A 27232-nucleotide genomic window follows, 5' to 3' on the forward strand; every position below is an offset into this window, starting at 1 on the left:
AGATGAGAACCACAACAAATAAAATGCCATATAGATCCATTTATTGGAGAGAATGCAGATTTCTTTACATCCAATAACTCCAAAACTATATAGATTAATATAAAGCACTACGATTAGAAGATCACGTATTGTTGGTTGAACTGTATCGCAAATGAACGCAGCGACTTTACATGTTTGGTGGTGCAGGTTTTTTGGTCTGAGTGAATCATCTCTTAATAAACGATCTTTGTTCTTGTTCCTATCTTCTCCTCTGCGCTAATCTCGCGGGAACTGCAGGAGCGCGCCAAACTAAGAAAACACAAGTCGCGTCAGTGACAGCGACAGACAAAACCAGTGAGGAAACCTTTGATATAACTTCATAATTTCCTTCAAATGCCACCTTACGGACAGACTCAAACAAGCTGAGTGGGAGTTTAATTTATTCCACCGTGTTGTGGTCTGCAGACTGCGATAGAGAAGATGGTTTTTCAAAACAATGGTCGGTACAAAAACGAGCGAGGACAAGGTCGGGGAGAACAGGACAATCAGTGAGTTGTTTCTCCTTACAAAGTTACTTTAGTTCATTGTACATTAATCCAGACAGCCACAACACACTGTTAGTTATTTAAGGCAGTTTAGGAAATGACAAAAGTAAAACAAGCTCTCACTTTTGGACATTTTTGACTTGATCGTTTTTCGACCCTTTTGGCTGTGTTATTGAATATGGCACACAAGGCTAAAATATTAAACATTTTATTTGGGAAGTTATCCATCAATTCTCTTTATAAATGAATAACTGTAACCAAAATACATGCATGCAGACCCTTAAAATATAAACACACTCAAACCAAATGTGTTATCCCACGACCATTACAATAAAAAATGCATGCGTAAGGCTTTTAAGTTTTTAACTTTAGTTCTTACTATCTTCCACTAGATTGAGCCATTTTCTCATGTTTGCCCTGTGGTGCCAACACATGTTATTTCCTAGTTTCCTCTAGGGGCAATACGGTTGTATTATGTTTTTGATGCAATACATCAAAATCTATGTTGTTTCTAATCATTGTCTTATCCCAGACTTTGCCCCCCCCCCAGCAGTAAGAATACAACTTAAAGTAAAGTACATTTTAAGGATTGTTCCATTATTACAGTGGCAAAACGTAAACAAAGAGGCATTTAAAGGGTAAATTAGGAAAATGAAATGTATGCCAGCTTTTAGACAATGCATTTTTGTTCTCTGAGGAAATCGGGGAATATGTTTCAAATTGAGGCACAAGGGTTAATATAGGTTATCTATTCTGTGTTTGAATTAGGGACGATGGATCCTCGGCCCTCAAGCGTCTGGAGCGCAGCCAGTTCACCGACGAGATGGACGCCCGCTTTGGTTTCGACAGGATTAAAGAGCCAGGGGAGAAAACAGGCTGGCTGATCAACATGCATCCTGTGAGTCTTTGCACTGTGTCATGTTGTAGCCTTCTTTGTCTTGAGTAGAACATTGTGGTAACAAATGTGACACCCTTTGCTCCTCTTTCTATGTTTAGACTGAAATCCTGGATGATGACAAGAGGATGATCAGTGCTGTGGACTATTATTTCATACAGGAGGATGGAAGCAGGTTCAAGGTGAGTTGGGGGGGAAAGTCAAGTGCTGTGACACCGCTGTTTCAAACAAACTGGCTCCTTATCATGCAAACAGTAGTTTTTATGCAATAACATTTCCCAAAATCCCCCTGCTCTAACTCGTCTGTCCTGATATGTATCCTATCTGTAGGTGGCCCTCCCTTTCAAGCCATACTTTTACATCGCCACTAAAAAGGTAAGTCTGCGTCAGAAATGTAGTTCTTATTAAGCGATATACACTCCAAAAACTCTAGCCCTAAAAACGACTTTATTTACAGAATTGCGAAAGAGAAGTTATCTCATACTTAACGAGGAAGTTTCAAGGAAAGGTGACGAAGCTTGAAGTCATCCCAAAAGAGGACCTCGACCTGGTGAGTGGTTGGTCTTTAGTTTCCTTGAACCGCATTAAAGTGTTGCATATTACAAAAAAACGTTGAACACAAACAAAGAAGGACAACAACGTCATTGTAATCTTTGTTCTCTTACCTGCTCTCCTCAGCCGAACCATCTGGTTGGACTGAAGCGAAGCTACATCAAGCTGTCCTTCAGCACCGTGGACGAGCTCATGAAGATCAAGCGTGAGATCTCACCAGCAGTACGCAAGAACAGAGAGAAGGAGCAGTCCAATGACTCCTACACCTCCATGTTATCAAGGTAACACCACTCCCATTAGTTTTTAATAAGCTGTAACTTCCGGTTCATTTCTGATCTGCTGACACCTGTGTTTTTTTGACAGTGCCTTATCAGGTGGAAATGTGAACACAGCAGAGGAAGACGGGCCGTCAAAGCGTATCTCAGACCAGTTAGACAACATAGTGGACATGAGAGAGTATGATGTGCCATATCATATGCGGTTGTCCATCGACCTTAAGATCCACGTGGTAAGTATAGATCACTGTTCTCACAATGTTTTCTGAGATACCTGTGTTCATTGTTCTTATCTGTGCTGTCTGTATTTCTCAGGCTCACTGGTACAATGTTCGCTACAGAGGCAGCGCTTACCACCCAGAGATCATACGCAGAGATGATCTTGTGGAGAGACCAGTAGGAGGATTTAAATCATGTGATCTGTCATTTGTTCGGGTTCATCTTTGACTGTGATTTCAGTAACTCATTGTTTCTTGCTCTTCATAGGACCCTGTTGTTTTGGCTTATGACATCGAGACCACCAAACTCCCACTGAAGTTCCCGGATGCAGAGAGCGATCAGATCATGATGATCTCCTACATGATTGATGGACAGGTGAGTTGCATTTATAAGTAGAAGTATTATTCCATATTAATTTATGTCTTAAACTAACTTTGTGTTCCCTTTTTGTAAAGGGGTATTTAATCACAAACCGAGAGATCGTCTCTGACGACATTGACGATTTTGAGTTCACTCCCAAACCTGAATATGAAGGGCCTTTCACTGTTTTCAACGAGGAGGATGAGGTATGTGAACTGTCAATATCGATTCAAAGTGTTGAAATCATTTGAGTATACAAGTGTAACGCTCTGTGGTTGAATCATTGTGATAACATGTGGTCACCGTACTTTGGCTGCAGGCGGCTCTCATCCGGAGATTCTTTGATCACGTTCAAGAAACCAAACCAAACATCTTTGTGACCTACAATGGAGACTTCTTTGACTGGTAAGCTATTCTTTTGCTGTATTGTAAAAAATATGGGATGAATAATAATAATTTCAATTTCTATAGCGCCTTTCACGAAACCCAAGGACGCTTTACAATGGGAAGTAACAAAACAAAACAAAAAGTAATAATAATCATACAGATACATAGGCTGAAGAAAACAAAACAGGAACAGGTTGCTGGGTACTGTATATTAGTGGAGGCCAAAGGCCTGAGTGAACAGATGGTGTTTGAGGTGTTTTTTGAAGGTGTCCAGAGAGTCTGCATTCCTGATTGCAGAGGGGAGAGAATTCCAGAGGGTGGGGGCTGCGACACTGAAGGCTCTGTTGCCAAATGTTTTCAGCTTGGAGCGCTGGATGGAGAGCAGCGCTTTGTCGGAGGACCGCAGGTGACGAGAGGGGGTGTAGGGCTGAAGGAGGTCAGAGATGTATGGAGGGGCTAGGGAGTGGAGAGATTTGTAGGTTAGCAGGAGGAGTTTGTACTGGATGCGTGACTTGACCGGGAGCCAGTGAAGGTGGATGAGGGTAGGGGTGATGTGTTGCCAGGGCTTAGTGCGGGTGAGGAGCCTGGCTGCAGAGTTCTGGACGTACTGGAGCCTGTCCAGGGCTTTGTTGGTGACCCCGAACAGAACTCTGGGAATTACTCGTATTCTATTATGTTTATCTCTCACACTTTGTTTCCACTCTTTCAAGGCCTTTTGTTGAGACCCGAGCTGCTCTCCATGGACTCGACATGTACAAGGAGATTGGTTTCCAGAAAGATAACCAGGGAGAGTACAAATCCACGCAAGCCATCCACATGGACTGCTACAGGTTAGGAAGCCTTTTGCTCTACGTAAACGTTGGGGGTTAGAGTTAATTTAGATGAATTATTCTGATATCCTCTTCCAACCTGCTTCTCCTCTCTGATAGGTGGGTAAAGAGAGACAGCTACCTGCCGATGGGAAGTCATAATCTGAAGGCAGCAGCGAAAGCTAAACTGGGCTACGACCCCGTGGAGCTGGACCCGGAGGATATGTGTCGCATGGCCACTGAGCAGCCACAGGTACACAAGTGACTTTTATTTACTGCTCGGAAGAGTAATTGCAACTTTTTTGTTAACTTTTTCTTTTTTTCTACGGTTCTGTTAGACTTTAGCCACCTACTCTGTGTCGGACGCTGTGGCCACGTATTACCTCTACATGAAATACGTTCACCCCTTCATCTTCGCTCTGTGCACCATCATCCCCATGGAGCCCGACGAGGTTGGTTTTTTGTGTGTTTTGTAAAAGAATAATCAAATACCCAAAATATAATGTGTATTTTTATAAATATTCCCGTCTTTTCTTCCAGGTGCTGCGTAAAGGCTCTGGGACGCTGTGCGAGGCCTTGCTCATGGTTCAGGCCTTCCACGCAAACATCGTTTTCCCCAACAAGCAGGATCAGGTGTTCAACAAAATGACCGGCGACGGCCACGTCATGGACTCTGAGACCTACGTGGGCGGCCACGTGGAGGCGCTGGAGTCAGGAGTTTTCCGCAGTGACATCCCTTGCCGTTTCAAAATGGTACATCTCAGTTGAACTTATAGTTTGCTCTTTGTTTTAATGCTTTTTATATGAATTTGGCATAACGGCTTGTCCTGGTGTGTTGACAGAACCCGGCCGCGTTTGACTTCCTTCTGCAAAGAGTTGAGAGAACCATTCGTCACGCCATTGAGGAAGAGGAGAAAATCCCTTTGGATCAGGTCACCAACTTTAATGAGGTATATTGGCTTTTATATTTTTACCTAATACCTTATTTTTTTTAAGTTGTTCGAACTATTTTCAGCTTTAACATTTCTCTGATATTTTCTCAGGTTTGTGAGGATATCAAAAAGAAGCTGATATCCTTAAAGGAGGTCCCAAACAGGATTGAATGCCCCCTCATCTACCATCTGGACGTTGGGGCTATGTACCCCAATATCATCCTCACCAACCGCCTGCAGGTAAAAGATTCATCCAAAGAAATATGCATAGGTTAAAACCTATAGAAAAGCATGCAAATCAATACTTTGTTCTCTACTCTTATAGCCGTCCGCCGTAGTTGATGAGGCCACTTGTGCCGCCTGTGACTTTAACAAGCATGGTGCCACCTGCCAGAGGAAAATGGCCTGGCAGTGGAGAGGGGAGATCAGTAAGTCAATGTTGTTTAAAGGTCACCTATCCTGCTATTTTTAGGCAATAGCATAGGTCTCAGATATATAAAAAACATGTCTATGAAGTGTTTTGCTCAAAATACCAAACCGATCACCCATTCTAGCCATGCCTCATATCCCTCTATTTCACTTTCCGTTTCAAAAGTGCTGATTTTGGGTGTAAAGCTTTAAAAAGATATATATATTAATACAGAATAAAAAAGGAGGGGGCTGAGCTCATGCGGGACCCGGCAGCTACTGTCTAAACTAAATACTGCCGTGATGAAACGCCATATCATGGATTATCAAGGATTCTCTCTGAAACAGTCTGGAGCTCAAAGGCTTTCTCTCTTGCCGGTTATACCACAAGGTGAGTTCCTTTTTACTTCCTGCTTCTTCACACACATGCTCTCCAGTACAGGTTAGCTCTGAGTGTTAGCGATGCTAATGTAAACACCGACCATATTGCGTCCAAAACAGTCGGGCATTATTTCTGATAGCAACTTTCTGATAGTGCTGTGGGTCCACATTTCAGATATTACGTCATATTGGCGGCAAATCTGGATCAGCTCCGTTGTAGCCCCGTTTTTAGAGATTTGGGTACGGAGGAAAAGAGAGGGTTTTATTTTCTGACGCTGCGTGAGTTCCCTGACACACCGGGGACACATATTTATCAAAAAGTGCATTTTGCACGATAGGTCCCCTTTAATTAAAAAGAGAAACTAAAGGTGAAGTTTCTTTGGTATTCATGTTAGTTTGAATACAGTAAAAGTTGATTTATTCTTCCCTCTGTGTGCAGTGCCTGCCAGCCGCAGTGAGTTTCACCGAATCCAGCAGCAACTCGAATCTGAGAAGTTCCCGCCCTATTTCCCCAACGGCCCACCTCGGGCCTTCCACTCTCTCAACAGGGAGGAGCAGGCCAAACACGAGAAGAAACGTCTGGCAGGTACTTCCATTTGAGTGGGTTATAAGCGTTTTAAATAGCTTTTTGAAGCATTGTTTGACCTGTCTTTCCTTTGCCTCAGACTACTGTAAGAGGGCCTACAAGAAGACACACGTCACCAAGCTGGAAGAGCGCACCACCACCATCTGTCAGAGAGAGAACTCCTTCTACGTCGACACCGTGAGAGCTTTCAGAGATCGTCGCTACGAATTCAAAGGACTCCACAAGGTATGTTTTGGAATTCTCTCTATTTTCAATTCATTACATATTATTATTTATATATTCACATAGAATAACTGTATTTTCCATTCAAATGTCTTCCACTTCAGCCATTTAAACTCTCACTCAAAATGTATATTACCGATAAAAATGACTTGCTTTGAATGCCTTTTTTTCTCGCAACCTTTGCTTTAGGTGTGGAAGAAGAAACTGTCGGCTGCTCAGGAGAGCGGAGACGCTGCTGAGGTGAAGCGCTGCAAAAACATGGAGATCCTGTACGATTCTCTTCAGCTGGCTCACAAGTGTATTCTCAACTCTTTCTACGGCTACGTCATGAGGAAAGGGTAGGAACCAACTGCATCTTTTTTTCATCATTTATTTAATCAAATGAGCTTGAAAGCCTTTGCTGCTGGTGAAATCAGTAATTGCTGAGTGATTAACGGCACTCTGCTGCGGACCTGATGTTGTCTTTGTGTTTCCATCAGGGCGCGCTGGTACTCCATGGAGATGGCTGGCATTGTGTGCTTTACTGGAGCCAACATCATCACTCAGGCCAGAGAGCTTGTCGAACAAATAGGGTGAGTGGCGTATCATCATAATGAGATTACCTTTTCACTCAGTGCAAGCTCAGCTCCATCTCCAAGAAAATGGTGCTGGAAGGGATCCACTTCCTTTTTGAAGAACATTTCATCAGCTGATTTTTGCCAACATCTGGGCTCTTGCATTATTGTTATTATCTCTCTCTCTATGTATTGCAGGTCAGAGTTGTGGTTGCATGAACAGCTCAACATCGGTGTGTTATTGTCTGTTGAAATCACATCAACCAACTCTAATATGTTGACTGGAACGCCCTGCGATGCATTTCCATTTCTCACAAATGGCCTCTCTCACTTCTGTTTCTCAGGAGGCCCCTGGAGTTGGACACTGACGGGATCTGGTGTGTCCTCCCCAACACCTTCCCCGAGAACTTTGTGATTAAAACCAACAATGAGAAGAAGCCCAAGGTGACCATCTCCTACCCCGGAGCCATGCTGAACATCATGGTGAAGGAGGGATTCACCAACGATCAGTACCACGAGCTGGTCGACCCCGCGACCCTCACTTACGAAACCAGGGCCGAGAACAGCATCTTCTTTGAGGTGGACGGACCGTACCTGGCCATGATCCTGCCCGCATCCAAGGAGGAAGGGAAGAAGCTGAAGAAAAGGTAAAGGAACACTAATTCTGTGATCACATTTACGATTGGACTTCTGAATTTGGACGATGAGACTATTAAATGGGCAAGGTTCGTCAGAATCAGAAACGGGTTTATTGCCAGGTAGGTTCACGCGTACGAGGAATTTGACTTGATGTCGTGGTGCATACATAAAATATAAAACACAATTATTATTATTTTTTAAAGTACACAGATAGCGAACTGTATTAAGAACACTGTAAAAAAAAAAATAGATCGATAGCAATAAAATAAAGCTGTAATTTACAACGAAATAGAATGCAGTGAATTATAGAATATGAAATATGTGCAGTAAGCAATATTTAAACATTGTGTGCATTAACGTAATGCGTATAGAGTCTGCATTGTGGCTGAGGTAAAGTGTCAGTGGAGGGGGGGGGCGGTAGCGGAGGGGAAGAAAGTGTTCAGATTGATTTAAGGGTTCTCTGTTCATTTTAGGTACGCTGTGTTTAATGAGGACGGCTCCCTGGCTGAGCTGAAGGGTTTCGAAATTAAGAGACGAGGAGAGCTGCAGCTCATTAAGATTTTCCAGTCGTCAGTGTTTGAGGCTTTCCTCAAAGGCACCAATCTGGAGGAGGTGTACGCCTCTGTGGCCAAAGTGGCTGACTACTGGCTGGACGTTCTGTACAGCAAGGTAAAAACCCATTCTAGTATAACGTGACTTTTACAATCACATTTGCAGAGAAGCTTCAGTCAAAACATTGATTGAAGTCTATCTTCCTCACAAAAAGCTGATTGATTTGTTTCTCTGTTTTTTCAGGCTGCCAACATGCCAGACCAGGAGCTGTTTGAACTGGTTTCTGAGAATCGTTCGATGTCCAGAAAGCTGGAGGACTACGGAGAGCAGAAGTCCACCTCCATCAGCACAGCTAAGAGACTGGCGGAGTTCCTGGGAGACCAGATGGTGAAAGATGCTGGTCTGAGCTGTCGCTACGTCATCTCCCGGAAACCTGAGGGTGCGCCTGTCACAGAGAGGTGAAATAAACGTTTACAGTGGACATTCTTTTAAATGATATATTGTATAAAAGATGAAGGGTATACTAATGCTGTTAGAAGTCATGAAGTTAGTACAGAAACTAGGGATGCACGATATTGGTTTTTTGAAACCGATACCGATAACTTCCTGCTTCTTAAGACCGATACCCGATAATAAAAAAAAATTAACGCCACTAATTATTTTAACGCGATTAACGCATGTGTATTTTTTTTCCTCGGCCGCCCCGTAGTTTCAGAGCGCATCGAGTTTAAAATACCATCTACAAGCTGATGCTGACAGCCCCGCTCCTGCCGCCCGCTTGTGGCAGACCACACTTCCACGCTCACCGGCAGGCACCGACTGGCCATCTGGAGGACCGGGAGGGTGTGTGTATGTGTGGCCCGAGCGAGCGAGAGAGAGACCTTACGTGCATTGTTGTTGTTAGCATCTGGTGCTAGCTAGCTGCGCTAACGGATATACGGAGCTGTTTAAATGAAAACAGAGGAGCGACATTTCGCCACAACTGCGCCGAGCACTTGACTTTATGCAGGAAGCCAGACAGTGGGACATTGTACGAGAAGTCAGCACACTCAGCTCGGATAGTGCGCAACATGATTGCAGCGTCCAGGCAGCTCCGGTTCGAGCATATGCCTTGAGTTGCACATAGCTCCAACGCCCATACCACCGATGACATCTTTGTTTACTGTCCTGGCTTCACGAGTTAGGGAGCGCTGGATTTGTGAAGAACTCCCCTCTTCCTAAACCACTAATACCACAGTACTGGCAAACCGGGAGGAGCCGAGTGAAAAACAAGCGCCCCTCATCCCAATCCACCCACACCGCAGTATTTTTTTCTTTTTTTTTACCCAAAAAATATATTGTATATTATCGGGGCTATTAATACTGGTATCGGGTTTATCGGGATGACGTCATAATTCCTAATATCGGACCGATAATTATCGGGCCGATAATTATCGTGCATCCCTAACAGAAACCCATGTTCACATTCCATATCAAATCTGAGCAGTGTGAGAAGGTTCAAGGTGAGACAGGTGACAAGTCTTTTTGGATTTCCTCTATCTTTGGTAAGATAAGTTAATATGTGGATATACAATAATAATCCTATTGCAGGAAGCTTTTTGAAACGGACATATGTATGCTTCTAAAGGTTCTCGTCTCCGCTCCGACCCTTCTTAAGAGGTTTAAAGTTGGGGGGGACCTTGTCATCAATAATAGTGTTGAGCTAATTATACGTAAAACACTGACTTTAGGGGATAGTCTTGTTGTTTGAAAGAAAACTGAAACGGCAATATCCATGTTCAGATACTGGCCAATGACCTTTGTACGTCTCATTGCTGCCTCCTTTCTCTCTATTTACAAACTGTAGCTTTCCAATAACGGCACAAAATCCCAAATCAAATGAAAAACAACTTTGTTGATAAACTCAATGCCATGATAATAGAAATAAAATGATGCTTTCACAAGGTTAAAAACCACTGTGTAATGTTACCAGAATAAAAGCCTTGAGATCGACTCGTATTGATTTGTGTCTTGTTCCATCAGAGCCATTCCTCTGGCCATCTTCCAGGCGGAGCCCAGTGTGAAGAAGCATTTCCTTCGTAAGTGGCTGAAGATGCCCAGCATTCATGACTTTGACATCCGCTCGGTGAGTTTTTAAACAAACTTTTGATGCACTTTCATACTAATGTCTGGATTTTTCTAAGTGAATTTGCTTGTACTTGCTCTTTGACATTTGCTGGTCCTTTTCAGATCCTTGATTGGAATTATTACATAGAGAGGTTGAGTAGTGCCATCCAGAAAATCATCACCATCCCTGCAGCTCTTCAACAGGTACAAACTAAAACCCATTTCATTTTGCTGTCAGTCTAGAATATGCATGGTCATATTTTCATTGTCTCTGTTCGTTATCAGGTGAAGAATCCGGTACCCAGAGTGAGGCACCCTGACTGGCTGCACAAGAAACTTCTGGAGAAAAATGATGTCTTCAAGCAGAAGAAAATCAGTGAGCTGTTCACCAGCGAGGGCAAGAGACAGGTTCGTTCACCTCCAAAGCACAACGTCAACACAGAGAGTTCTCCCTATCAAAAGAAACACTTGGATACATACAATAACTACATAACAATCGACAAATCAGGAAAACAGAAGAGATAACACAAATTAAGGTTAACTTATACGATATAGCTTACACATAATAATAATAATAATCCTTATATTTATTATAGCGCTTTATCAATTACTCTCAAAGCGCTTTACAAATACAGATCATACATACATGTAATGGTCATCTACTGTGGACAATACCCACAGGAGCAAATTCGGGTGAAGTGTCTTGCCCAAGGACACAACGGCCTGACGCAGTGGGCCGGGAGCGGGTTTCGAACTGGAGTTCCCCAACGCCCCCTTGATCTGATGATCAAACGCACAGACCACTGCGCCACCCGTCCCAAATAATGGATACAACTTTATAGGCGCGTTCACACCGGAGTACTTTTCCCCTACTTTTTCCGTTTAGTTCCGTTAGTACCCCTTATGTTGCGTTCACTCCAAAAAGAGTACTTAGTGCCGGGAACTTTTACCCCCATTTTTAGTGCCTGCTAAAGAGGTGGTACCAAAAAAGTACCAATTTCTATTGGCTGGGGGAATTGCAAACCACTGGGAGTCCCAGCAGCTTCTACTGAAGCCTGTCCCCAACTCCGGGGACTTCGGGCCGGGGACTTCGGGTGGCAGTATACGCCGTGAAGTTGTTTGCGGCCTGCCAGTAAACCCAAAGCAGAAGAAGAAGAAGTGACGTCAGCGGCTCATTTTCCTAATCCTCCCCCAGGGAACTTATTCCGGTGTGAACGCGATTGGTACTTACCAGAGGTGTGGACTCGAGTCACATGACTTGGACTCGAGTCACGAATTTGATGACTTGAGACTCGACTTGACAAAATCACAAAACACTTGCGACTCGACTTGGACTTGAACACCAATGACTCGGGACTTGACTTGGACTTGAGCCTTCTGACTCCAACACGCAAATCGCGAGCTGCCGCTAGAAGAGCAGACTCCCGTCGGGGAGAGCAGAATCTTCAGCCGCTCCTACTCTTGCTGAGATTCCTTGCAGGCAGGGGCGGGACTTTATTTAGCTGGGTCACCAAGCAGCCAATCATATGCGACACACTAGGATCATACCATTATGTGAAAGAAGGGTGGGGGGCACAGCAGGTGTAGTGGTACAGGCCAGCTGCACAGAGCGAAGGGGAGACAGATTGAAATGCAAGTGCGTCGGAAAAAGTCAAGAAATTAGCGAAAACCGAAAAAAGAAGCAGCATCTGGCTGCTTTTCAATGATGTTGGAGAAAGCAAATCTGAGTGCAGGATTTGTAAAATGAAAATAACCTTTTTTGGTTACCTTTTATTTTGGTAACCACTCAGGATTTACTGTCAGAGGTGGGAGAAGTTCAGATCTTGTACGTGAGTACAAAAGTACCAGAGTGTAGGAATACTCGGTTACAATAAAAAGTCCTGCATTCAAAATGTTACAAGTAAAAGTAGAAAAGTATTAGCATCAAAATATACTTAAAGTACCACCTGCAGAGGGATCTAGATGCAGGTGTTCTCTTCCCCGTAGAGACACATTATCCCTTGCATAAAGATAGATAGTGGGTCCCTTATAACATGTTGTACACAGTGGAAATAAACATTCTGGTTACCTCAACATCAGGGATCTTATACATTAAACTCCTTCTGAATCAAACCGTCACGGTAGCCTTACCTTACTGTTCTCTCTTAAAATAGAAAAACACACGTTACTTTACCAGCAGAGAGAAAATGGATTATTAAATTATTAATGTGACTAATAAAGAGCAATTTGATTATTAAGTGTTATTCTGTTGATCGATGTCATTACATTTGGTGAAAAACACATAATGACTTGTTAAAGACTCGTTTTGTCAAAGTTTAGGACTTGGACTTGACTTGAACTTGCCCATCCTGACTTGAGACTCGACTTGGACTTGAGCGCAAAGACTTGAGACTTGACTCGGACTTGCAAAACAATGACTTGGTCCCACCTCTGGTACTTAGTGCCCTGGGGTACTTAGTGCCCTGGGGTACTAAGTACAGCAAAGTACTTGGTGTGAAAGCGGCTTATGTGTAAGCTATATCCAACCAGATCTTACTTCATTATAATGTTTTGTGTTCTACAGTTTACCCATTTTTCCCATCTTTCATCAAAGATAAGAACTTGGGTTTCTGATTCTCATGGTTATTTTCTCCAGTCCATACATTTCATTTACGAGACCATTTGATTGTGAGTGATTTGCTATTCTTCTCACGAGAATCTTTTGTATTCCCTCTGGTGTTTTCCCAAGTAATATAGGGTTAGTGGTTTCTTGAAATGCCCAAAATATTTGACATTTCTCTTATTCCCTGCTTCCCTTTTATGCAAAGGGTTGTTTTGTTTTTTCTAAATGGCCTTTTCTCTCTCAGGTGGCCCATCAGCCTCTGGCAGCAGGTCAAACCGCGGACATAGAGGACTTTGGGATGCCCCCCAGACCTCTGCAGCCGGCCATTCTCATCAGCACCAAGCGCAAACGGGCGTCTCAGGCAGAGGAGAGCCAAGTGGAGTCGCAGGATGTGGAGCTCACTCAGTCCTGGAGGGAGATCCTGGGGGCGCCCCCGGCTGTGGGAAACTCACGGGTAGGCGAGCTGAAACGAACACAACGTGATGCCTGTTGTGTTATTGCACTGATCCAGGCCATTTCTAATTAACTCTAAATAATACAAGACCTGAGTGCTTCTACTTTTACTCAAGTACAAGACTTGAGTACTTCTACTTTTACTCAAGTACAAGACCTGAGTACTTCTACTTTTACTCAAGTACAAGACCTGAGTGCTTCTACTTTTACTCAAGTACAAGACCTGAGTACTTCTACTTTTACTCAAGTACAAGATCTGAATACTTCTATTTTTACTCAAGTACAAGACCTGAGTACTTCTACTTTTACTCAAGTACAAGATCTGAGTACTTTTACTTTTTTATTGTTATTTTGTACCTTCTTTGCTGTAACAGAATTCCCCGCTGCGGGACTAGTAAAGGAATTCTGATTCCGATGCGATTTCACATTTGACCCAGCATTCCTAGAAAATCCATTATCGTGGAGATATTACAAAACCTTTGTGTAAACAGGAGGAGATCCTGGTGTGGCTGCGGTACCATAAGAAGAAGTGGGAGCTGCAGCTGAGGCAGAGGAAGGAGAGAAAGAAGAGGAGGAGGCTGCTGGATGGTGAAGCTCAACCCGTGGGGGGGGGAGTGATCCGGGATCAGGGCCCCACCGGCGGCCTGGGGAGCTTCCTCCGCAAAACAGCACGCAGCATCCTGGACATGCCATGGCAGATTGTGCAGGTCGGGCAACGACATCCCACTATTATCTGTTCAATATTTAATATTAATATTCCTTCTGTCATATATTTATGTATATATATATATATAATACCTTGTTAAATTCAACATGTATATTTTGTACTTTCTTGATTATTTCTAGTCTTTGAATTTGTATTGTACATTGCCTTGTCTTCTTATGCTGTAACACAAATATTTCCCAAATTGGGATCAATAAAGTACCATCTTATCTTATCTTATCCTCAAGCCAGTTTAAAGAGTAATCACATCTAATCTGTTCTGTCCTGTTCCCTGCCTCTCAGATTGCAGAGACCAGTCACCCCGGCCTGTACAAGCTGTGGGCTGTGATTGGAAACGACCTCCACTGCATGAAGCTCAACATCCCACGTGTCTTCTATGTCAATCAGAAAGTCCCAAAACAGGAGGAGGGGGCCACCTACAAAAAGGCACGGAAAAATAGAAATTGCATTTTAAATGTGGCAATGCAGTTTTTTGTATTAAGTCCCGCCCTTCTACTTCCGACCCATGGGACCTTATTTCGGAAAAAGTATGTATTGAAGTCAATGGAGAGAGAAAACGTATCTTTCGATCCCGTTTGAATTGTGCCATGAATTACACATATGATGTTTGTCAATCTTAAAAAATCATTTCCACGTCAAAAAAGTCACAGTTTGTCGTAAAACTGTTGAAATATAAGACTATGAAAAATACGCAACTAGAAAGACTACAAATCCCAGAGTCGCGTAAAAGATGTCATAACCGGTGTGATCATTCTATAATACACCGTTTAAGCCCGGATGCCCCCGGGGGAGACATGCTAATGCTACATTAGCATCGGCGATCTTTTCTACTTCATGCTATCTGCGCAAATGGTTAGCATTGAACATTAAAAAGATCAGGCCGTTCAGGGAGAATCAAAGGAAGGCAGGCAGCTTTGCATGACATCCTTCTGGACGTGTTTCATTGTGGTGATAGTGAGGGTAGTCAATCCCTTTTTTGGCAAGACAGTAGTGACGGCCATCTTGGTGACGTGTGTTGTGGTGCGAGACCAGAGATGTAGTTCATTGAGCGGTTTCACACAAAAAAGTGTTACTTCACAGTTTTACGGCAATTATTTATTTTTTTACTTGCAAAATGATCTTTTAAATCGACAAACATCATATGTGTAATTAATTAATGCGTGGCACAATTCAAACGGGATCGAAAGATAACTTTTCTCTCCCCATTGACTTCAATACATAATTTTTATGAAATAAGGTCCCATGGAGGTCCCCCGGAGAGGGAGGGACTTCGTCTCTATACATGTGTTGTTGGTATCATTATAATAACTTAAACAAACATATTTCTTTGTCTTTAGGTGAACCGCATGCTGCCTCGCTCCAACATAGTGTACTTCCTTTATGAGTACAGTGTACCAGAAGACATGTACCTGAAGCACATCAACGAGATCAACGCTGACCTCTCGGCCCCCGACATCGAAGGAGTCTATGAAACACAGGTATCCTAAAAACACCTCCAGCGTTTTCATTACACTCGGCCATGATCCTCTTTGTGTGTGAGTCCAATTTGAAAGCCGTTGTTAACAGGCAGCAATGATCTGTTTCAGGTCCCGTTGCTGTTTCGTGCGCTGGTGCAGCTCGGATGTGTGTGTATGGTGAATAAACATGTGGTGAGGGATATGGCTGGCAGGGAGGCGGACACCTTTGACCTGGAGAATCTGGAGATGAGGTCTCTGGCCCAGTTCAGCTACCTGGAGCCTGGTAAGACCCGCCTCTCACACTGGTCTTCTTGAATTGATTTGTTTTTCCTGCGACATAATACTTATCCTGATATCACAAGATCCTTCTCATGAACTCTAATGTTTGGTCTCTTCTTAGGGAGTGTTCGCCACATGTACCTGTATCATCACAGTCAGGGTCACAAGGCTCTGTTTGGCCTCTTCATCCCCTCGCAGCGCAAAGCCAGCATCTTCATCCTGGACACAGTAAGCACAACACATCTCTTTATTTATTCTGCTGTCATCCTGTGGCTTTGACTCATATCTTGTTAAGTGATGTTCCTCCAGTGCAAACAATGAATGTCCGCTATAAGAAAAGCCTAATAATATTAGTCTAAAGTGAATTTCTTTTATTTTCCAAAAGTGAAGAGATGCTAATCAATGCATCCCTTTCCAGCTAGTAAAAAACCCTCACGCTCTGTCTCTGTGTTATCTCCTCAGGTCAGGACCAACCAGATGCCCAACCTGACTAACCTCTACACAGCTGAACGCATTGCTCTCCTGGAGAAGACCAGCGAGGAGCTCCTGCCTCCAGAGAAACACAACTTTGAGGTCCGCGCTGAAAACGATCCAAAGGCTATTTACCGTGCACTGCAACGCATTCTGCTAAACTACAAGGTAAAGCACACTGGAGCTATTTAGATACCTAATCCATTTCTGATGATCACATACAAAGACGTTATGTTCATGGGGTTACATTGGAGTAATCAATCGTCTGCTGCTGTTCACAGGAGGAGCGTCGCGGGCCCACCCTCATCGCAGTGCAGTCAAACTGGGAGTTGAGGCGGTTGGCAGCAGGGATGCCGGTGCTTGAGGAGTTTCCAGTGGTTCCCGTACATGTGGTTGATGAGATCAGCTATAACGTGCTGGACTGGCAGCGCCACGGTGCCCGGCGCATGATCCGCCACTACCTCAACCTGGACAGCTGCCTGTCACAGGCCTTCGACATGGCGAGGTAGGAACCCTGCTAGCTCTGTGGATTTGATATTCTCTACCCTGTTCCTGACATGCTCGCTGTGTTCCTGTGAAAGCTACTGTGAACAATCTTTTAGCGTATATCTAACATTATGCTTTAGGGATCGACCGATATGACTTTTTCAAGACCGATACCGATTATTAGTAATCAAGGAGACCGATAACCGATATTTGGAATATACATTTGCAGTAAAATCAGAAAATCTTGGTGTCAAAATGTAGAATAACAGAACTTCTATGAAATGCCTTTTTATGTTTAATGAACTTTTCAACATCTTAAAACTGGTTTCCTCTCTGTGACCCTGAGTAAAGTAAATGAAGTTAAAATAAAAACTACTAAAACTTGTTCTGAACTTCTGATATTTTAGTCTCACTCATTTAGTAGTCCCAATTCAGCAGCACCTGATTGTGGTGCAGAAAGCAGAGTTGCTGCGAGGCTCCACTGGCAGCCGTCCCAGCGCGTCACAGTTTCTCTGCTGCGAGACGCTACCCGCCCCCGTCCCTTTGTAACTGGGAAACTGATAGAATTGGATCATAAGATCGTGGTGTTTTTGCAACTTCGGCATAGGGGATTGGGATGTTTATTGAATTTCGGCTTTCAACTGATTTACCTTCGAAATACCGCTCACTGCTGCTGCTTGCCTCTGTCTGTGTCTGCGTTCTTCGCACCTGCCTGTAATCTGAGAAGGTCCCGCCTCTCTGGCTGGCTGCAGCCCGGAAAATCTTCAGTGTTGATTGACACTTCAGTAATAGCCTATCAGATAGCGCTGTGGGCGGGACATTGCTCGTGAACAGTGGTGACTGCAGCCAGAGAAACGGCTGCATCAGAGCCGAAGTTTTATCGGCAATTTGATTTTTTTTAGAAGCCGATACCGATAATCGGTCAAATGTGGAATATCGTCCTCGATATTATGCTTATGTTTCTGTCCCTTTAGTGGATTGGTATATTAGAGAGTATTATAATTTCTCTAGTCTCTCATAAAGTCTTTGTTCAGTTAGTTAAAACTCATACAATGTCCTTGCTTTCAGGTATTACCACTTACCTGTGGGGAACTTGCCTCAGGATGTGTCCATCTTTGGCTCAGATCTGTTCCTGGCACGACATCTGAGGAAACACAACCACCTGCTGTGGCTCTCCCCCACCGCCAGGCCAGATCTGGGAGGAAAAGAGGCCGATGACAGTCGTCTGGTGATGGAAAGTGATGACAGGGGCTCGGTGGAGATCAATGCTCAAGGATGCTATTCCACAGGTATTCACACACCAAGAACTCACTTCATCTGCGTCCAAGAAAAAAGGCATAAAACTACTTTTTGAAGCCTTGCTCTATGTATTTATGGACGACCCTGTTACTGTTTCTCTCAGTGTGTGTGGAGTTGGACCTGCAGAGCCTTGCGGTGAACACCATCCTCCAATCACAACATGTCAACGACATGGAGGGCGGGGCTAGCTTGGGTGTCAGTTTTGATGTGATCCAGCAGGCCTCGTTGGAGGACATGATGTCAGGGAACCAGGGAGCCAGCGCTCTGGCCAGCTATGATGAGACGGCTCTCTGCTCCAACACCTTCAGGTGTGTAAACAGCTGTAGTGTGTTACTATGGAAACCAGGGGTGTCAAACACATTTCAGTTCATGGGCCGCATACAGCCAAATTTGATCTCAAATGGGCCGGACCAGTAAAATCATAGCGTAATAACCCTATAAATAACGACAACTCCATATTGTTACCTTTGTTTCAGTTTTAAAAAAAGTGCAATTTCAACAATATTATGCCTCAGTTTATCATTTACACATGTGCATTACAACGTACAGATCACAGTGTATCTACAAGGCACAAAACATTCAGTCACAGGTATCTGGAACTGAACAATATATGATCAAAACATCTGGTCACGATCTATACATTATTGTACATTCATTTCCACATCTGCGTCGTAATCCTGACCACCTGACACACCACCATACAAAGTGGGAAAGTGTAAACAAACATGTATATGCTTTAATGATGGGGTGTTGGGGGAAGCGTGTTGTGTTTTAATGATTTCCTTTTGCCCTGTGTTGAATGAGCAGGATCTTGAAGAGCATGGTGGTTGGGTGGGTCAGAGAGATCACACAGTACCACAACGTGTATGCAGACAACCAGGTGATGCACTTCTACCGCTGGCTGCGCTCCCCCAGCTCTCTGCTCTACGACCCCGCCCTGCACCGCACCCTGCACAACATGATGAAGAAGGTGTTTCTACAGTGAGTGCTTTCATCGTTTTGTCCTCACATTGATATATCCCTACTTTTTGAAAAGCATAACAGCGACTGAACTCTTCTCGTCATTCTCTCGTCCTGCTGTCAGGTTGGTTTCAGAGTTCAAACGTCTCGGCTCCACTGTGGTGTACGGAAACTTCAACAGGATCATGTTGTGCACTAAAAAACGGAGGATAGATGATGCCATTAGTTATGTGGAGTACATCACCAACAGGTCAGTTACACTCTTTATATAAATGTATTTTTTAAAGGAAGGATCACTTGATTTTTACAATCAAATATGAATAAATATTATCATTATAATCTAAAAACATCATATGTATAGAATAAAGGGCAACTGTATAAAACTAAAACTGTGCTTCCCAGACAAATGCAGCCTTTGGTCGAACCAGTGTGTCTTCATTAGACTGAAGATAAACCACAACAATAACATCAGTAGGGAAAAAGATAATTACCCATTAGTACCGTGAGCTGTTTGCCACAGATGGGTGCAGTCTCCATCATCTTACCATTAGACTACATCATTTTACAGGAATTGTCTTCTGGGATTTTTGTTCTTGAAATATCACATTGGTAAACCCACAAAAACATGTCTGTCTTTCAATGCAGCATTTTAAGCTTTTCTCTGAAGATCAAACAATAATGCTTGTAACTGTTTGTTGACTTTGGTCAATATTGCTAATTTATGAACATCCGTCTGTATTAAAATGTGTCTTTTCTCGTGTAGCTGTTATGCCCCCACAATCTGGAACAAACTGCCTGAATCATGCACCTCCGCAGAAACTCTTACTATTTTCAAATCGAGACTGAAAACATGTCTTTTTGCCGCTGCTTTGAATTGAACTGCTCATATTCACACTGCAGTTTGCTTTTTATTCATGTATTGTCTAACTGTTGTGTTTATCTTATTATCTTTGCCTTTTAAATGCCTGTTGTAAAATGCCATTATATAATGTGTTTTTACTGTATTTATTCTTAAATGTCTTTTATTTTATTTTGTAAAGGACTTTGAATTGTCCCGTACTGAAAGGTGCTATATAAATAAACTGGCCTTGCCTTGAAAGTACAGTAGTCTTCTCTGTTAACTCTCCTCTCTCCTATCATACTGTAACTGAAAGATCCCTAAATATTTGTCCTCTAGCATCCACTCCAGAGAAATCTTCCACTCTCTGTCCATCTCCTTCTCCCGATGCTGGGAGTTCCTGATGTGGATGGATCCGTCAAACTTCAGCGGTGTGAAGGGCAAACTGCCCTCCAGCCTCATGAGCGGAGAGGTAACTCAAACTGCAGCTTTAATACCATACAATGTATTTGCAATGATAAACAAAAACGGGCCTAGAACTCATGCCTGCTCCATGGTCTCCTTTAGGACGGAGCCAAACAGAAGAAAAAGAGCCGAGGAGAGGGAGATGAGGAAGGCAGTGAGGATGAGGAGGAGGATCCAGTTGAGGAAGATGATGGTGATGGCGAGACAGATGAAGTGGAGGAGCTCATTGAGAGCAACTGGAACATCATGCAGTATCTCCCTGAAACTGCCTCCTGTCAGAAATACTTCCTCATGATTGTCTCCGGTAAGAATACATTCATATTGTCTGTGGTAGGGACGATACAATGTCCATTTACAGAATAAATACAGCCGTACAATTCAGGTATCATTGTGTTTTATAGAGAGGCGAAGTCCCTCCCTTTCCGGTGGGACTCATGGGACCTTATTTCGGAAAAATTATGTATTGAAGTCAATGGCGAGAGAAAGATTATCTTTCGATCCCGTTTGAATTGTGCAACGAATTACACATATGATGTTACACACACCAAGATGGCCGTCACCACGTTGGCACATTTCACTTCTTTCTTTCAGAATGAGGCGAAAAGTATTAAAAGAGGTGAAAATCACTACAAGTCTGGGCACGTTGAGAGCTGTGCATACACACAAGGGGAGTTAGTCGGTTCCGTAAGAGCCAGCATGCGGGACCGGGATTCTGGGATTTGTAGTCTTTCTAGTTGCGTATTTTTCATAGTCTTATATTTCAACAGTTTTACCACAAACTTCTTTGACATGGAAATGATTTTTTAAGATTGACAAACATCATATGTGTAATTCGTGGCACAATTCAAACGGGATCGAGAGATACGTTTTCTCTCCCCATTGACTTCAATACATACTTTTTCCGAAATAAGGTCCCATGGGTCGGAAGTAGATGGGCGTGACTTCGCCTCTCTATAGAGAATCCCGGTTTGCAACACTGTCAATAATAGTGCTTTTTCCAAATCTATACATTATGCATTTTTTTAATGTTGCCTTTTTGCGACACTTTCCACGCCAGCCTACATTGCAGCAGTGTACCACAGCATGAAAGAGGAGCTGAGACGCAACGCTCCTGGAGGCACGCCGGTCAAGAGGCGTGGAGGCAGCCAGGCTACCCAGCAGGCCGTGGGGGACTTGAGTGCCCTTCCTGGTAAGATACTGTGAAGAAGCTGCTTTAGTTACTAAAGAGTTCCCTTGTGTTCCTGAAGAACACTCATTAGTCACTGCAGACTAGTGTCTGTTACACTTAAACCTGTGAAGAGGAGCTTTTATTGAATCTTGTTTTTAAACTCTCCCCCACAGGAATGATCGTCTTCTCCCAGGAATACGTGTCCAGTGAGCTGACACAGAACTTTTTCACCATCACTCAAAAAATCCAGAAGAAGGTGACGGGTACCAGGGGGGTCAACCAGCCCTCTGAGATGTTCCCCGTCCTGCCTGGATCCCACCTGCTTCTCAACAACCCAGCACTGGAGTTCATCAAATACGTCTGCCAGGTACATAAGTATTACGATCATTTACAAAGCTATTTTCTTTGGAGATGCATCGATTGTTATTTTCTTGGCCTATTCCGTTGTTGTTATTTGATTAAATCTGCTCATTTCCATTTTATTCCACGCGGAAGTGAATGTGGAATAAAATGCGTCATGTCCGTGCCACGTAAATACCATCATAAGACACATGTGTTTATGTGAACAGCGGCAATTAAAATGATCAGACACATTAGACAGCTGATCTTGCGATACGTCAAGTCATCTTCTCAATTCCTCTTCTGTCGGATCAGGTCCTGTCACTGGATGCCAACATAGTGAACCAGGTGAACAAGCTGAAGAGAGACCTCCTGCGTCTCGTGGACGTCGGAGAGTTTTCAATGCAAGCCCAGTTCAGTGACCCGTGTAACTCCTACATCCTGCCAGAGGTCATCTGCCACCAATGCAATTTCTGTCGTGACCTCGACCTCTGCAAGGACCCATCTGTGGCACAGGTAAGAGGATAACACTGATAGTCTGCATAATAACAATAACGCTATTATTACTCCTACATTTGAACCTGCTTACAATACAGCTTTATTTATAGAGCACTTTAAACCTCCAGACCAAAGTGCTGTACAGTCAAATAAACAAAACATACAAAAAATCACACGGCACAGCTCACACACCATAAAACAAGTACAAGTAAAAACAATAGACAATTTAAAAGCAACGCTCAAAAAGATGTTAATACGCTAAGGGAAGAGGTGGGTTTTAAGAAGCGATTTAAAAGCAGGCAGTGTGGCGGCCTGTCTGATGTGCAGGGGCAGATCGTTCCACAGTGTGGAGGCCTGTCTGATGTGCAGGGGCAGATCGTTCCACAGTGTGGAGGCCTGTCTGATGTGCAGGGGCAGATCGTTCCACAGTGGGAGCCGCTACAGAGAAGCAACGGCCCCCTCTGAGCTTTGACCTGGTTCTGGGCACATTCAGGAGCAGCTGATCCGCTGACCTGAGAGGGCGGTTGGGCGTGTAAGGGTGTAGCAGCTCAGAAAGATATGGTGGGGTCGTGCCATTTAGGAATTTAAAAGTAAATAAAAGGATTTTGAATTGAATCCTAAAATGTATTGGCAGCCGGTGGAGCGAAGCCAAAATGGGGGAAATGTGGTCATATTTCCGTGTGCCAGTTAAAAGCCTTGCTGCGGCATTTTGCACCCGCTTGATACTAATGTATGAAATACCAGTCAGAAAACTGCTCTCCTCTCCTCAGGATGGGTCCGTCTTGCCTCAGTGGTTCTGCTCAAACTGCCAGACGCAGTATGACACTGAGTCTATTGAGATGGCTCTGGTGGAAGCTCTGCAGAAGAAAATGATGAGCTACACACTGCAGGATCTGGTGAGTGAAGATAGTGTAATGAATTGATATAACATCCTAACCAGTTTTAAGCGTTGTCCTAGAAGTTAATACATGTACCACAGTGTGAGAACAAGTTTTTAGAGAGTACTTGTCCATGGACAAGTGAGTTTGGCAATTTACTTGTCCGAATACATTTTTCACTTGTCCAGAATGGACAAAAATTGGGGCCACTGGAATCTTCTTCTTCGTCATCGTATTTTACATTTTCCCACGGTTTTTACGACACCGCTAACGTAAGTGAGCGGTGAGATTTTACTGCATCACACATAGTGTTGGGTATCGTTTGGATTTGAACGATTCTGGTTCTGCTTTTCGATTCCGGTTATTTTCGGTTCTCGATTCCGGTTCTTTGAGAGGGTAAAAATAAGTCAAACTGGGAGAAAAATATATTTATGAAAAGATTAAGTCAAATCTGTATTCCTATTTACAAATCACTTCATACTGTTGAATTTCTTACGGTTATTGAATACAATTATATAAAAATAATCTCTGCATTGTTTAGTTAGTTCTAAGTAGTGCAGTTTGAGAATGTACAATTGGCCCAGTCTCCTCTGATGTTACACTGCAACCTGCCTGTGAGACAGAGTCCAACCACACATGTCCAACACATAGGACATAACCTAATAATAATAATAATAATAATGACACATTAGATGTATAGCCTATAGGCCTAGCGCTTTTCTACAACTCAAATACGCTTACACGTGTCCTGCAATACACATGCTGCAGCTGCCCACTGTTTGTAAAAGTAAATAAATAGTATTTTCATTTCAATAATGTACTTTCTATACCCTGCTTCATAAACAATACTGACATCCCTTTGCTCCTCCGAGTCTGGGGGTCCGGGGATGTGAGGACAGCGCGAGGACACAGACAGGGAGGTTGCTTCACTTCATAAAGGAAATGGTGGTCAATATTAACAACACAGGAGTTAAAACGCTTAATAACCTTCATTACGTGTTAGAGAAAGAACATAAGAAAGTTTGACAAAGATGAGGCTGTTAAACGGGCAGCGGATCCGCTGTGTGTAGAAAGAGAGACGCTGAGCTGCACCATGCAGCGATCAGCTGATACGGAGCATAGAGAGAGCTGCAGTCCGCGGGGCTCGGCCTCCTGTCCTCACAACTCTTATTAATCCCGGTACCGGACAATTGTTATTTGTTCCTACTCGGAACCGTGTTTTGCTTCCCAACCCTGCCACTGTGCTACACTTCCCGCCCCGCCCCGTCTAACTGTACAGAAAGCGGCGAGATGCATTTCCTTAGGAATCGACAAGCAGAACCGAAACTAACACTTCTAAACGAACAATGGCGGACACGTACAATTTGCGAATGAGTTCTTCCTTTTGTAAACTGAATGTATCAATAATTTGTCAATAAATCAGGCCGAAAAACGTCACTTGTCCGCCGGACAAGTCAATTGAAAGATCTACTTGTCCGATATTGTAAATAACACGTCCCGGACGGTGGGACGTGTACTTTTTCACACACTGTACCATAAACCCTAATGTGTTACCTTTGTTGGATGTCATCCCCCTATTTCTCTCCCATGCTTCATGTCAGTATCTTTACTGTAACTATGAAATAAAGGAAAATTCAAGGAGATCAAAATAAAACTACATTTTTAAAGATGTTGCCGTAGTTAGGACGGAGCAAAGAGATGTTCCAACACCATTTTTCACTTTCTGATACCTTAACTTAGGTATCACTCAAACCCCGTTATGTTTGGATACCGTCAAATTTAAAACCATATATATATAATTTAGATTCTCATAACAGCTGTATGCTACTAACCATGTATGGATGGATAATGGCTTTCATTGTTGATTGTCATGACCTGATTTAACCCTTTATAAAACATGAACAAAAGCATACAGAGAACAAATTCTATAAAACGTTACCATAAATATTGCGTTTATGTAACACTCACACACAAGAAATGAGAAGGAAATAGAAAGCGGCATGGCTCACACATTAGCTACTTCCATCAATGATTTCAGACACAGTAATTGTTTTATCCGCAAGTAATGATGAAACTTGCTTATGAGTGAGCCGTCTCGCTTCTCTCCCGTCTCCCGTGAGAGTCGTTGTTGTTCTTTTATGGCATACGTTTGCTGATAAATGATATGATTACATAATGCCGATCAGTGCGTAGACTTTCTGTATGTGAGGCATTTCCGATAGTGTTATTGATATCTGAACCACTCGTTTGAATAGATACCATTGTTATCAACACATTTGACGTGCTAATGTTGATAGTTAAGAATTCATTAATGGTCATCATCTGTTGTACAACATCCAGTAAATATTTCCCTGAAGTTTCCAATCTGCTAAAACCTCCGTTTGATTTTAGGTGTGCACCAAATGTAAAGGAGTGAAGGAAGCAAACATGCCGCTGTACTGCAAATGTGCCGGAGACTTCATCCTCACCTTCTCAGCCAAGGTAACTATTCTCTATCAATCAATTCAGTAAACTGATGAAAGCATATGGTTGTTCCAATCAAACATTGTTCTCACAGCTGTTTTTACCCCCTTTCTTTCATTTTAAAGAGCCTCTTTGATCAGATCACGGTGTTTCGGAATATCGCATCCCACTACAGCATGAGCTACCTGGGGGAGACGATCGACTGGCTGCTCGTCATGAGCCCACAGATCAGCCAGAGTGCTCTCTGAATGTGACATCCAACACTCCGTCTGCTGCATCTGTGGCAGCTTCTTCTCCATCTGGAAAACACTCTATTCTCAAATGTTTCCAGTTAATGCACTTGTATATCCGCCTTCACGATGTCTGTTGAATTGTGTGTTACCAAGACACTGTTAAGGAGGAATATCTGGACTGTAAATATGTTTAATGCCTTTATTATGTCAAAATAAAATGATGTATGTTTGTGATTTACATTTTTATGATTGTTAATAAATATTTTTCCAAATGTTTCAACTGTGTTTGAATATTTTACTTCTAACGGCCCGTCCACACAGCAGCGTGCGTTGACGCTTGCCGGCGGGCGTGTCTGACACTCGACCAACAACCAATCACATGAATCTCCCGCCCCTGACACACAAGCAACGGTTTGATTGGCTAGAGCTTGTACTGGCATATGATTCGATTGGCTGACGCTTCTGCCGAGGCGTCAAAAGTTGAACATTGCTCAACCTTTGCAGCGAGCCACGCCAGCAACGCTCCGCGTCGCTTCCCACAATGCAGTTCGGCTAAAAGTGACGTCACCCCATTCAAAGTGAATGGGCAGAAGCGTTGGAAGCTTCAACGCACGCCGCTGTGTGGACGGGCCGTAAAACTAAGCCGGAAAGGATAAAGCATAAACATCCTGTGTGCCATCTACTCTGGAGACCTTCATTACCCAGCAGACACCACTTCCTCCTCACTTGGCTGATAGTGTGTCTGTTGCGGCTTGACCTGCTCTGACACCCGCGTTTATTATGTGAATTCCCAATAATAGACGTTAGACATTTCATTTTTTGGCGTGGCGGTTGTGAATATAGTTTTGTTTCTGTGTTTTATCTTGTTTCTTATGTTTGAGGAGTTATTGTGCAAAGGCTTCACCTGGTAAAGTGTTTTAGGATTCACAGTGATGTCAACATATCTGGAACGTTTTTTAGTGGTATTTAATGTCTAAAAATCATTTAGTGATTACTGTGAGCTGGTCCAGATCCCAATGATCTTAGCCCATGCACCTCCATCACTTTCATTGCCCCCGGATGACTCACTTTGCCTGCTGATGGGCCTTTCTCAGACAAGTAATTACATTTCAGTCTCTGATCTGAGGCACAATTAGATTGACTTTTAAGTGCTGCTCACTGACACATGCTGCATATGCAGTTTGACCGGAAAAGGACCATACATAGAAGGCTTGTGAC

General features: G+C 43.3%; 1 protein-coding gene across 1 annotated transcript; it reads left to right on the forward strand.

The window, feature by feature from the left end:
- Positions 1-285: 285 nt before the first annotated feature.
- pole (polymerase (DNA directed), epsilon) lies at positions 286-26291 on the forward strand. The gene is made up of 48 exons (XM_034200320.1): positions 286-527; positions 1293-1422; positions 1521-1601; positions 1750-1794; positions 1877-1969; positions 2098-2252; positions 2335-2479; positions 2562-2642; positions 2733-2840; positions 2921-3031; positions 3145-3230; positions 3923-4042; positions 4142-4274; positions 4360-4473; positions 4562-4774; positions 4864-4971; positions 5065-5193; positions 5279-5381; positions 6182-6328; positions 6408-6553; positions 6740-6888; positions 7030-7122; positions 7449-7751; positions 8217-8412; positions 8539-8753; positions 10318-10420; positions 10525-10605; positions 10687-10809; positions 13248-13457; positions 13948-14163; positions 14463-14606; positions 15518-15658; positions 15767-15920; positions 16038-16144; positions 16379-16555; positions 16669-16892; positions 17942-18162; positions 18276-18480; positions 18980-19153; positions 19257-19382; positions 20310-20442; positions 20538-20739; positions 21493-21624; positions 21777-21970; positions 22258-22458; positions 23211-23336; positions 25710-25799; positions 25907-26291. The coding sequence occupies exons 1-48, from the start codon at positions 460-462 to the stop codon at positions 26027-26029; spliced, it is 6879 nt and encodes a 2292-aa protein (XP_034056211.1). The 5' UTR covers positions 286-459; the 3' UTR covers positions 26030-26291.
- Positions 26292-27232: the final 941 nt, after the last annotated feature.

The sequence above is a fragment of the Gymnodraco acuticeps genome, unplaced genomic scaffold, assembly GCF_902827175.1.
Source record: "Gymnodraco acuticeps unplaced genomic scaffold, fGymAcu1.1, whole genome shotgun sequence".
NCBI classification, from domain to species: domain Eukaryota; kingdom Metazoa; phylum Chordata; class Actinopteri; order Perciformes; family Bathydraconidae; genus Gymnodraco; species Gymnodraco acuticeps.

Bases quoted from the DNA above. Each gene is read 5' to 3' on its own strand.
- pole (XM_034200320.1), top strand. From the start codon at position 460: ATGGTTTTTCAAAACAATGGTCGGTACAAAAACGAGCGAGGACAAGGT. The intron at 3,231-3,922 runs GTAAGCTATTCT...CACTCTTTCAAG, and splicing joins AATGGAGACTTCTTTGACTG to GCCTTTTGTTGAGACCCGAG. The intron at 21,971-22,257 runs GTACATAAGTAT...CTGTCGGATCAG, and splicing joins TCATCAAATACGTCTGCCAG to GTCCTGTCACTGGATGCCAA.